General features: G+C 36.4%; 1 protein-coding gene across 1 annotated transcript; it reads left to right on the top strand.

Annotated features, from left to right (window-relative positions):
• Positions 1–5,906: 5,906 nt before the first annotated feature.
• On the top strand, positions 5,907–12,414 carry LOC18445493 (glutamate receptor 3.6). Its single transcript, XM_006855630.4, has 7 exons — positions 5,907–6,433; positions 6,585–7,258; positions 8,295–9,643; positions 9,824–10,101; positions 10,570–10,601; positions 10,691–11,097; positions 11,662–12,414. Exons 2-7 carry the CDS (start codon positions 6,994–6,996, stop codon positions 12,139–12,141), a joined length of 2,811 nt encoding a protein of 936 aa, XP_006855692.1. The 5' UTR covers positions 5,907–6,433; positions 6,585–6,993; the 3' UTR covers positions 12,142–12,414.
• The last annotated feature ends 332 nt before the right edge of the window (positions 12,415–12,746 follow it).

Below are 12,746 nucleotides of genomic sequence, written 5' to 3'. Positions count from 1 at the left end.
ATTTGAAATGGTTATAAAGTTATTACTAGAAAATCTTTTTGGAATGATGTGTTGATGACTTTAATTCTGCATTTCAGTAGAATTTTATGACAAAAAAAGGAAAAACTGATAATTCATAGGCAAGTGCTAGTAAAATGTTGGTAGTGTATTTTCCATATTTCTTCTAAACATAGCCAAACACTGTCCATGTATTTCCCAGGTTGTATCTAAATACTACTCAAACCAGTAACAATCCATTTGCAGGTGATATATTATACCAATATATTTCACTGATAATATATTTCCAGGTATCCAAACTGTCCCTAAAAAAAACTAAAACTTGGTCCAAGGATAGTGACCAGAGGGATATTTTACAAAAATTAAAAAGACTGGGTTAATCGACATTTCTGGTAATTTTTAAATCAATTTGAACTTTTTTATATTTTACCCTTTTTTTTTTTTTTTGTACGCTCAAAAGATAAACCCATGGGAACTGGGGGCGTTTACCCATCCATAACGCACCGATTCGAAGGCTGCTCGCCGGATTCTATAATACTAGATGAGAAAGTATATCACGCTACATATAACATTATCCATCAAAGTCTCCATCACATTATACACGTGACATAGCAGTTTATACTTTAGGGTGCGATTTCTATAAGGATGCAGCCTTGAACAATCCAATTAAGGCGCACCTTAAAATTTTATTTAATTTTGTTGTAATTTTTTTTTAGTATTATCTTAAAATCCATTTTATATACCTAATTAGAAAATTTTTAATTCTAAAAATGATTAAAATCAAGTAGATCTATAAATATATAAAAATCTTGAAAATGGACGGTCTAGATAATGTGTTGCAAAATGCACTATTTACGAGATTCAAAAACTTTTTTCTTTCATACTCATAGATCTCGATGTCGAGATGATTGATTAGAAGGCATTTTCAACATTAAAACAATATTTTCGATAGATTTTTGAGGTGCATATATGATTCAGCATTTTAAGGTTGCAACCTTATATAAACTTTTCCCTATACTTTATAGTCAACAAAAAGATGTTGGATGTGAACCATTTCTCCTCTCAATTTCTTTGTGTTGTTTACGATTGAAAATATAATGTTAGTATCACGTTGTACAAATTCTTAAGGCCTAGTTCGCAGAACCAGTAACTTTCATCATGGGCGGAGATAAAAAAGGTTAATTGAGATGGGAGATAAATTTTTTCTTTGCTCATATGGGCTGCCAGCGTCACAGGATCTTTTCATGTGAAGGGTCAGAGAAAGGGTACTGAAATGAAAGGAAGGAAGTGGAGGAGATTTGAAGTTTCTATAGGGCCTGGGCTTAATTAAGCCTTACCTCAAATTCTTATTCGGAAAGAACACTCGACCTTGAAAATCTCGATGATGACTCTAAAATGAATTCTAATATTGACAATAAAATTTGAAACTTAAAAATAGTACCGATCTTGTAAATCTATGAACACTTATTTTTAGGGTAAAATGGATAGTTTAGATGATTTCTTGCAATATATACCATTTTTTGAATTTGAAATCCTTTTCTTTTTCACGACTATAGTGATGAGATAATCGATTTAACTGTTTTCAACCGCTTGAATTGCAATTTTCAATGATTTATGAGGGCTCTACTTATTTTGATAGGGCTGCAGCCCTATCAAACCATTTTCCTTCTTTTCTTCCTTCTTGATTTATATATATAGACTTGGTATTACCGATTTTTTCTTTAGTCTATAAATCTGGTAATTTTACCGCACGGTCCTACCTCTTTTTTTCTTCCTCCTGTTTGTTATTTCGAACGAATCACTTGTTTTCTTTTTTCTTTTTTGACATTCATGGGGTAGTCCACTGTTTAATATATCAAACTACCCTATTTGTAGGGCGGTTCCATAACTGCAACATCAAACCGCCTAAATTTTCCTTAGCCTTCTCTATAGGGACGTCCGATGTTACAAATATCAGACCACCATTTTTCATAGTTTTCTTTTTTTTATAGTTTACCGGTCCGAGCCTTTGAACATTTGACCACTTTTGAACTACCTTTTTTTTTCTAAATATATGCAGTCCGATGTTCAAAAGTAATGGCGGTCCGATGTCTGTGACACCGGACGACCCTATTATGAAGAAGGATGGGTAAGCGGTTTTGGGCAATCCAACGTTGCAATAATTAGACTACCCTACAAATGGAGCAAGTTCAACGTTTTAGACATCTGGCTGGCCCACAAATGTAAAAAACACAAAAAAATGGTTTCAATGTTTGAATAGGGGTGGCAATGGGTCCGGACACGAGCCGAGACCCGGCAAGCAAACTTGACCCGGGTCCAGATATGGTACAAAATTTGGACCCGTTGATCAGGTTCGGGTCCAAATCTTGGACCCAAACACTATTCGGATCTGGGTTTGAGTCTATGTAGACCCGATCCAAATAGTTGTGATATTTAATACATGATATTCAAATAATATTAAATGAATATAACTATATAGTTATAGTTATAATATTTAAATAATACATATATATTTAGCATATTTATGAAATATATTTGAATATAGATATTTTGATTTATGGGTCGGGTTCAGTTAGGTCTGAATCTTGGGCCAGGTCCCGCTGGACATGACTAGTTGCCACCCCTATGTTTGAAACATAAGCGTTCAATGTTTGAAACAAACGGTGAGGAGAATTGGAAAAAAAAGAAGAAGCAAAACTAAGAGAGCAGGACCTTGTGGTCAAAGTACCGAACTCATGAACCAAAGGGTAAATTTAGCAATTTTACCCGATCTATATGTAAAATTTATCAAAGAATAATTTTACATCTTACCCATGCTTTTTTTTTTATCTAATTTTAAATTACTGATAATTCTTTGGATCAAATTTCAATGAAAAAAATTTACATAAGGTTGACATCTTATACTGTAGAATTAAGGTGCACCTCATATAACCATCGGAAAAGGCTGGTCTAATGTTGGAAAACCATCGAGTTGATCAGCACGATGCCAAAATGTATTGATATACCAAAAAAAAAAAGATTTCAAGTCTCAAAAATAGTACACGCCCCAAAAATATTACATCTTGCAACAAATTATCCGGACAGTATACTTTCAAGATTTTCATATCTTTATAAATATGTTTGATTTAAATTATTTGTTAGAATTTAAATTTTATAATTAGAATTAAAAATAGATTCTCGACCATCTTGATATTTTTTGCCAAAATTACAACTTAAGACAAAGTTTGTAAATGCGCCTTACTTGGTTTAAAGTTGCAACCTATACATCGAATACTTCAAAATCTTAGGTGCATTTTGAGGAATTCCCTTTCTCTCTTTCTCTCTCCTCTCTCTCTCTTTTCCCCTTCAACACACAAGTAAGCCAAGCAAAGAGTTGGAAATTCTTCAATTTATTCGTCCGTCCAAACTCTCCAAACTCCCTAACATGTTCTAGTTATTTAGAACCAAATTAAAAGTACGATTTCCATAAATGTTCTATTTATTTAGAACCAAATTAAAAGTACGATTTCCATAAGACTCTTTTTCAACTAATTAACTTTTTTTTGGTTCGATTGAAAAATTTAAGCATCCACAATAACGATTTGGTTTAAGCAAAAGGCTCTACAAAGATAAAAAAGAAAGCCGAAATGGATATGGATGAAAATAGTGAAAAAAGATAGGTTGATTTATAATTTAATTGATGATATGACCCTAAGACAATTAATGGAGTGAAATAGCATAACATGATTCATGTGTGGATCCAATAAGACTCAAATGTCGACGACGATGACTGAATGAAAAATTAAAGCATCGACATGAAACCTTGAAACCATTGAAAAGTATTTGATCTTATCCTTTTGCGTATTTTTTCGCTTTACAACATCTACGTTTTTGGGAACATATAAGGTGGTTTAGGAGGACCAAATTACACATTTGATCTTGCAAGGGAACACCTAGCTAGGAAATTTTCATAAGAGTCAATCTAAGAGGGGGAATTGACTAGAAACATCTTTTTAACCTCTAAATCAGTCATTTTCTTAAGTAAATTTGATATGAGAGTTTTGGGGGACCAAACATATCCCCAATCGTGGTACAGTACCATGGGGCACCAAACATGTTCCCATAAATTATATTAAATAATCTTAAATTCACATATTCAAAGGCATGCTCATCGTCACTTTTGGGGAAAAGTTTATCTAGGAATAATTTTAAAAATTATCAATGTACGATACATATTTTTCTGGATTATCTTAAGTCAATAATCCAAAAAAATAGAGAGATTGAGGAAGATATCGTCCACAAAATTAAAATTGGGTGGGCGAAGTGGAGATGTATAACTGGAATTTTCTGTGATCGCCGCATACCAATGAAGCCGGAGGGCGAGTTCTATAGGAGAAGAACTGTTAGACCAGCTTTACTGTATGGGGCAAAGTTTTGGAAGGACAAAAAACAATATACGCATAGAATGAGTATAGCAGAGATGAAGATGTTGAGATGGATGAGTGACAAGACAAAAAATGATAGAATTTGAAATAAATACATTCGGGATAATTTAGGTGTGGCATTAATAAACAATAAGATGAAAGAGAGTAGACTTATGTTGGCTGGCCACGTGTGGTACCGACCAAGTACAATACATATTAAGAGGTACGAGTCAGTTCAAGTGGAAAGACTTGAAAAGGCAAGGAGTAGGGCTAAATGGACGCGATTGGAAGTAATTCGAAAAGATATGAGGATTTATGACCTCATTAAGCGTATCATCTTTAATAGAGTAGAATGATGGACTAGGATTCGTGTAGCCGACCTCAATTAATTGGAAAAAGGCTATGATGATGATGCTGATATTGAGGAGGTATATCCTCATCATAGTCAAAGCCTTTTTCCCAATTGATTGGGTCGGCTACATAAATCCCAGTTTGCTATTATGTTTTATCAAGGTCATATTCTCAGCGAAGCCATTCTATTATATTAAAAGTCACATCTTCAGTGAGAAGGTATATTATTACTCTATTTATATATATTTAAAAAGTCATTTTATGAAAAGAAACGTATTTTGCACTCGTTTATCGCTTTATAAAGCTTTACCTTGAATTTCGCCAAAAAGAAACACAATTTTGGCATGGAAAGTGCTGCAAATCCATCGTCAACATCTTAAAATCATGGATTTTGAAAAAGAAATGGATTTTTTGAAGGAAAAATATACAATGAGACCATTTATTTTTGTTACTAGGTGGTCATAATTATTCTTCACCATTGGATGTAAAATTAAATGACTGTATTTATTCCATTGATCAAGCTCAAACTTCAAAAGAAATTTTCTTGAACTTTGTGAGATGCACATGCTATCAATTTTACATTGGATGGTTGTAAGTAATTGTGACCTCCTTATATCAAAAATAAATGGTCTCATTGTATGCTATCCCTTTTTAAAATTAGATATTTCAAGCGTCTTGTTTGGAACACTTTCTTTACCATTACATGTTTCAGGTTTTAAGATGCTCTTACTAAATTTCATAAAGCCATAAGTTTATCAAAAGTCCATTCCTGAGGAAAGTTTGAATGCGTTAAGCACGTGGATATCTTTTCTAACGCCCTATTCAATTTGATCATGCTTCCGCGGAAGTCCATTGTTAACTAACTCCTACATAAGATTTATAATATATTTTTTTTTTTCAATCTAAAATTTTGAAATCCACTAAACACAATCAGTTGTTTAGACTCCACTAATCCACTAATCTGATTGGAGTTATAGTTTTTGGATGGTTAGATCTTATCCTCCAAAAATTGTCCATTCGATCTTGAAAATCTTTGAGAGAATGCGAGTGGAATTTTTATATGTATTTCGAACTAAACGATTTTTAAAGCACCAAATTTTGGAAAAACAAAATTTGCTCTCTGCGGACCGAGTATGACTATTTGAAACCAAAATCGGTTGGGTCAAGCAACTATTTGGGAAGCGCTTATCTAGATCGGCAATCTGGCCGATTCTTTTAGGTGATATGATAATATATCAATAAGAAATACAAAAATAATGAAAAATAATAGAAGTGTGAGAACTAGGAAATCGAGTGGGTTTGGAAGAATCGGACCATTCCCGTAGACTTGGGATTGTTTTTTTACAGGTCGAGTTCCGACGAGGTTGGTAATTAATTCGGGATTCCTATCCGGACGGGGTGATAGTTTCTGAATCGCAATTTATGGACACATAAAAGACAGAAGGGGCACTTTCACAAAATTTGGACCAGCGCTCGTGAATTCAGATAGTAGCAGTAGTGGATGGAGCACCAGAATACTCAGTTGCAGGCTGTTGAGGTTTTCACTGTGTGAGTGCACACCCCATTAAAAAAAAGAAAATGGCGGCAAAAAAGAAACAACGATCACAGGAATCGCTCCCTTTTATTCTCATCCATTGGTTCTCTGATGAAATTTAAGTGGAGAAAATGACCCTGTAGATCAGGTGAATGCTTCACGTGCCGGAGCTTCTCCATTTGTCCTTTACTTTACCATCCCCTCTCTCTATCTTCTCTCTCTCTCTCTGTCTCTCTCTTCATGCTGTAGTCCATATATATTTGCCTCCTGCTGCTGATCGCTGAACTCTTGTGTTTCAGTTCCATGTTCCTTTGTCCTGAAGAAACCCAAGGAAGACAGGGCTTCTTTGAATGCTTTAGACCTTAGTGTCATGGAGTAATGGTGATTACTTTGATTCCCTGATGTGGGTTTTGTTTTTCCTCTTTTTTAAAAGAACTGGGTTCTATTTGATATAGATATAGAAATGTGTCTTTTCTGGGGTTTGCTTTTTCTTTTGCTGTAGCTCATGTTATCTACTGTGCACAAAGCCATGAGGAGTTTCTCGGAGAAAGGGAAGAGAATTAAGCTGATCATTCTTGTTTGCTCTTTTTTTTTTATGTTAATCCATTCTTCTATCTTGAACTAAGGAAATAAAAGGTGGTAATTGGTGGTTTTGGCTCTCTGTTTTTATGTTTTGGGATTTCATTCCGTTCTTGTTTGTTTTCTACCATGAACGCCATTGCTCTTTGGGTTCTCCTGGTTCTCTGGTTTGTGTTCTCGGGTAATGCTATGGGTCTTAACATTTCCCCGAGACCCTCTGTTGTGAATGTTGGGGCTATTTTCTCTTTCAAATCACCCATCGGAAGTGTCGAAAAAATCGCGATTAAAGCTGCTGAGAAGGATGTCAATGCCGATTCGAGTGTTCTTAATGGAACCAAACTAGTGATCACTATGCAGGATGCAGCGGGCAGCTACTTTGTGGCAATTGTTGAAGGTATTATATTCTTTATGTTCTTTCTTTCTTTAACTTATACTGGTTTGTTGAATGATTTTCTTTCTCGTTATATCAACATGGCTAGTAATGTATTTCAAACTTTTTCTTTTTTTTTGTGGGCTTGGGGGGAGGGTGGGGTGTGGCAAGGAGGAATTTGCATAACCCATTTGCAGCCGTTCTATAATTCATCTGTAGTGTACTCATATGCAACTAAGATTTTTCTTCTTGATGAAGTGCTGATGTGGGGAAGAGAAAAGTTGTAAATTTCCAAAACAACATTTATTGTCTGTAATTCTGAAGAGTTTTCAGCTCTTCACTTTATGAAACGAATGCAGATTCTTCAGTGGTTGATTTTTGGTTATTGGTTAGTTACTTTGCAACAAGGACTCTGGCTCAGACTTGCCGGGATCCCAAGGCCTAGTCAGCTACCGACTAGCCGAGTTTCTCTAAGAATATGTATTTTCTTTCTGGACCTGTTACCCTGCTAGGTCTTAGTGACTCAAGCAATTCTGAAGCCGAGTCACCCATTTATTTTAAGAACTGGTTGTAGTGATTTGGATCTGTGTTTTATAACTAATTTAAGTGGTGTTCATGGGACTTCCTAAGATAGTTAATGTGGCAGTTCTTGTTTTTTTTTTCCGCACAAATTGTCCTTGCGGATTCCACTGAGTAAAACTTTAGGATTTTAACCATGGTTAATTATGTCTATGAGATTTTGATCTGTCCCTTTTTTGAGAGAGACAGAGAGAGATCCAATCAACTGGCATTGTGTGTTTGTGTTTGTTTGTGTCATTGGTTATTTCTTAATTCAGTCATAATTCCTAATTAATTATATGAATTGGACCTTTATCTCTCAAACACCAGGTTGGCTGTTTGAATTCCATGCTCAGCTTTCACTATGGAATTTGTACATACACACTCTCACTCTGACACATATATGCAGATAGTTATATGTATATGTGTGTTTGGTTTTGCACATGATGTGTTTTGTCTACTTCTGACGTGCTAAATGAATTTCAACCTTTTGCCATTGCAGCTCTCCAGTTCATGGAGACAGATACAGTAGCCATTATTGGCCCTCAAACTTCTGTAACAGCTCATGTTATCTCACATGTCGCAAATGAACTCCAAGTGCCTCTCTTATCATTTGCAGCCAAAGACCCCACCCTCAATTCCCTTCAGTATCCATTTTTCTTTCAAACAGCACCAAACGACCAATTCGAAATGACCGCTATTGCTGACGTGGTCGACTACTTTCAATATAGAGAGGTGATTGCCATATATGTCGATGATGATAATGGGAGAAATGGAGTTTCGGCCTTGGGTGTTAAACTTGCCGAGAGGCGCTGCAAAATATCTTATAAGGCTGCTTTGCCCCCTCAAGCGACGAGATCTGAAATTTTGGACTTGTTGGTTAAAGTAGCACTTTTAGAGTCTCGGGTCTATGTTGTGCATATGAGAATTGACTTAGGTCCCCTGATTTTCTCTGTTGCTCACTACCTTGGGATGATAAGCGAGGGTTATGTTTGGATAGCTACTGATTGGCTCTCTACCATTTTAGACACTTTTTCTCCCCTGGATTCAGATACCATGGCTTCTCTCCAAGGAGTTTTAGTTATGCGCCAGCACACACCAGAGTCAGGGAAGAAAAGTGCTTTCATTTCTAGATGGAAGGAGTTAGTGAGAGAAGAGGGCCTTGGTTCTTTGGGGTTGAATTCATATGGATACTATGCTTATGATACAGTGTGGTTGATAGCTCGTGCCATTGATGCATTTTTCAAATCAGGGGGTACCATATCTTTCTCCAATGACCCGAGATTGCAAGATGCAAAGGGGAGCAATTTGCACCTGGAGGCCTTGAGCATCTTTGATGGAGGAAAACTATTGCTTAGCAAACTTTTGCAGGCGGATATGACGGGTTTAACAGGTCCTATTCGGTTTGATTCCAACCGTCATCTACCTCGTCCCGCTTATGACATTCTAAATGTAGCTGGTACTGGATATCGAAGGATTGGTTATTGGTCTAATTATTCGGGATTATCGGTTGTACCTCCTGAACAACTTTATTCTAAGCCATTGAATGAGTCAAAGTTTAACCAAAAGCTGTCCAATGTTATATGGCCTGGTGAAACCCTGTCGAAACCCCGTGGTTGGGTGTTTCCGAACAATGGAAAGTTGTTGAGGATCACAGTCCCATTTAGAGCGAGCTATCAGATGTTTGTCACTCAAGACAAAAGCACACAGATAATGAGAGGATATTGTATAGATGTGTTCGTTGCTGCAGTGAACTTATTGCCATATGCTGTGCCATATGTATTCATACCTTTTGGAGATGGAAAGACAAATCCAGATTACAACCAGCTTGTGAAGATGGTAGCTATGAATGTGAGTAGCAGAACTAGCATTAGATTGAACACCTTTCATGTTTTCTACCCTTCTTTATTGGTGAAAATTTGATGATTTGGTTTTGCATGCTTTTCTTCAGCACACTTCATTAAAAGGAAAGCTCTTGTACATAGGCCATGTTGGTCTTCTCTTAATTAATTATAGTGTCGGGTATACCAGGAGTTTGATGCAGCTGTTGGTGATATTGCCATCGTCACAAACCGCGCAAAGATTGTGGATTTTACACAACCTTACATTGAATCAGGGCTTGTTGTAGTTGCTCCTGTAAAGAGGAAAGACACAAGTGCTTGGGCTTTCCTAAGGCCATTTACCTTTCAGATGTGGTGTGTCACAGGAGCCTTCTTCGTTATTGTGGGAGCGGTTGTGTGGATCCTTGAGCATCGGATAAATGATGAATTTCGTGGACCGCCAAGAAAACAATTCATTACCATTCTATGGTGAGTATGTTAAATGAAAGACTTGCTATTGGGTCTAATATTTTTGTTAAAATTTCCTGTGATCATAAATCTGTTTGACATTGTGAAATTTATGAAGATTGGATTAAATGTCTCATATGTGAAAAGGGTATGAATTCCCTTATGTACATCCTTTTGATACACCAATGATCGAACATTTCCTCGAAAGAAGACAAATAATTCCTCAAAGAATGACCAAAATATCCTAGGACCTATATAGCACAATTATATGTGCAAATTTGTTATGCCATCACCAGTGAAGTTCAAGCACGGGGTATTTGCCATGTCTCCTAAGAAAAGATACTCCTGAATTGATTCTCTAAATCGATCTTCATGCTTATAAAACCGCATTTAAAACTGGATCCCCTTTCGTGTAATAACAGTTGTCACCGTTTTTTTATTTCTCTTGTTACCTGTTTATGATTTGCATTTGTTATCTTCATTTTGCAGGTTTAGCTTCTCAACAATGTTTTTCTCTCACAGTGAGTAATTTAATATGCCCCAAAATCCCCATATGTTCATTAAGGTGGTGGGAAAAATTTTTCAGCATGTTTCTTCGCTTATCCTGCAGGAGAGAATACATTGAGCACCCTTGGAAGATTTGTGCTACTAATTTGGCTCTTCGTCGTCCTGATAATCAACTCAAGCTACACAGCAAGCCTGACCTCAATCCTCACTGTGCAGCAACTCTCATCACCGATCAAAGGAATTGAAACTTTACTTGCAAGTGGTGACCGTATTGGATATCAAGTGGGGTCATATGCTGCAAATTATTTAAATGAAGAGCTTGGTGTTCCTTGGTCGAGACTTGTTCCTCTTGACTCTGCACAAGCATATGCCAAAGCTCTTACCGATGGACCAAATAATGGAGGTGTTGCTGCTGTTGTAGATGAGCTTCCATATGTAGATCTGTTCCTTTCGCAGTATTGCAAATTCAAAATTGCTGGCAAGCAGTTCACCAAAAGTGGATGGGGCTTCGTAAGTTGAACAGTAACAGCTTATTTTTTGGTGGTTAATGATGCGACTTTATGATTGCTTTTACTTCAGGTTCTTCCCCTGCAGAACTTCAGGCATTTTGGACATTAAAGATGCTCCATAAATTCTGTGAGGGAAAAACGCAATGAAAAGGGCACCATACAACTGAATTGTCGAAATTTTGAAAATTTTAAGTCGATTTGGAAACTTGTATAATAGGAAAATGACTTGAGTCAGCACTTGTTGATTTTCATTTTTATTGACCCCTTTAATTTAAATCCCTTCAAATAACAAAAGAATCAAATGGTGTTAAAATTAATTTCATTATATTTTCTGTTGCCAAAACATGATTTTACTGCAATATACCTATGTATAATTGAAGTACTTGACTAGAGCAAAGATAGGAAGCAAATAAATGCTTGCAGGAAACATCCCCTGTTTTACAGTCGCCTACCCTCTGACTCAGTTGAGTCAAACACTGATCCTCTTGGACAAATTTTTGGACATACATTTCCACTATTTTTAAGATTATTTTCTAATAGTGATTGTTGTTCTTGTATTATGCAGGTTTTTCAGAGGGACTCACCTCTTGCAGTTGATATGTCAACTGCCATTCTCAAATTATCGGAATCAGGTGACCTTCAAAGAATTCACGACAAGTGGTTTGCGAGACTTGGATGCAGCTCTCAGGACACTGATATTGAGTCTAATCAGCTACGCCTCAGGAGCTTCTGGGGACTGTTTTTGATATGTGCGGTTGCCTCATTGGTTGCGCTAGCTGTGTTCCTTCTGCATATGTTGTATCAGTTCAGCCGCTATGGCCCTCCAATGAATGAACTTGCTCGACCACAAAGCTCACCATCAGGGCGTATCCAGACTTTCCTTTGGTTCATGGATGAGAGGGAAGAGTCATCAAGGGGGAGGTCGAAGAGGACTCATACAGAGGATTCTTCAATTGGCAACAGTACAAGGGAACAAGCATCACAAGGAAGGTCCAAGACGACTCATACAGGGGATACCTCAATTGGAAACAATATAAGCCAGTAAGTTGGTCTGGCATATGGTTTTTGTTCTCAGAAGTCATTTTTAATTTTTTCGGAATGGATATATGTTATGATAAAAAAAAAACGAAGAAGAAGAAGAAGAAAATATCTTTGTAATATTTTAGTAGTTGGGTTCTAGAGAAATAGACAATTGATTTCATCACATGTGAGGGATCACAGAGAGGAAAGGAGTTCGTCTCCATTTGTATCTTTATATATGAGGTTTACGTAAGTAGGCCAAAAATGAAATGAAATATATTTGGAGATGTTGTATTCATGTGAATACATATAGAAAAACTTCATTAATCACGAACACACATGCACGTTTTTATTGTATAGCCGTGTAAATTAAGACATATATGCACATTGATATTAAGATGAGCTCCCAATCAGAGGTCATGGAGTAACAAAGAAGGTTTGCAGAATTGCAAGTTTACCTCGATATACTTTGTCATTTGCAATTGGCATAAACACTCATCATGCTTTTGAAATGTGCTTAACGCTTTACATCTCACAGATGGGATATAACAAAATCATGCTTGATTTATTTTATATGACCAGGCAGTGCTGCTTTCTATAAAGAACATTAGAATGACTTGCGAAGAAATG

The sequence above is a fragment of the Amborella trichopoda genome, chromosome 9, assembly GCF_054954075.1.
Source record: "Amborella trichopoda isolate Santa Cruz 75 chromosome 9, AtrichopodaSantaCruz75HAP2 v2.0, whole genome shotgun sequence".
In the NCBI taxonomy this organism is placed as follows: Eukaryota; Viridiplantae; Streptophyta; class Magnoliopsida; order Amborellales; family Amborellaceae; genus Amborella; species Amborella trichopoda.
This window is presented reverse-complemented; position numbering and strand designations above follow the sequence as displayed.

Excerpts from the sequence above, each read along its gene's own strand:
- LOC18445493 (XM_006855630.4), top strand. The coding sequence starts at position 6,994 with ATGAACGCCATTGCTCTTTGGGTTCTCCTGGTTCTCTGGTTTGTGTTC. Across the intron at positions 7,259-8,294 it reads CTTTGTGGCAATTGTTGAAG|CTCTCCAGTTCATGGAGACA; the intron begins GTATTATATTCT and ends TTGCCATTGCAG. Across the intron at positions 11,098-11,661 it reads CCAAAAGTGGATGGGGCTTC|GTTTTTCAGAGGGACTCACC; the intron begins GTAAGTTGAACA and ends TGTATTATGCAG.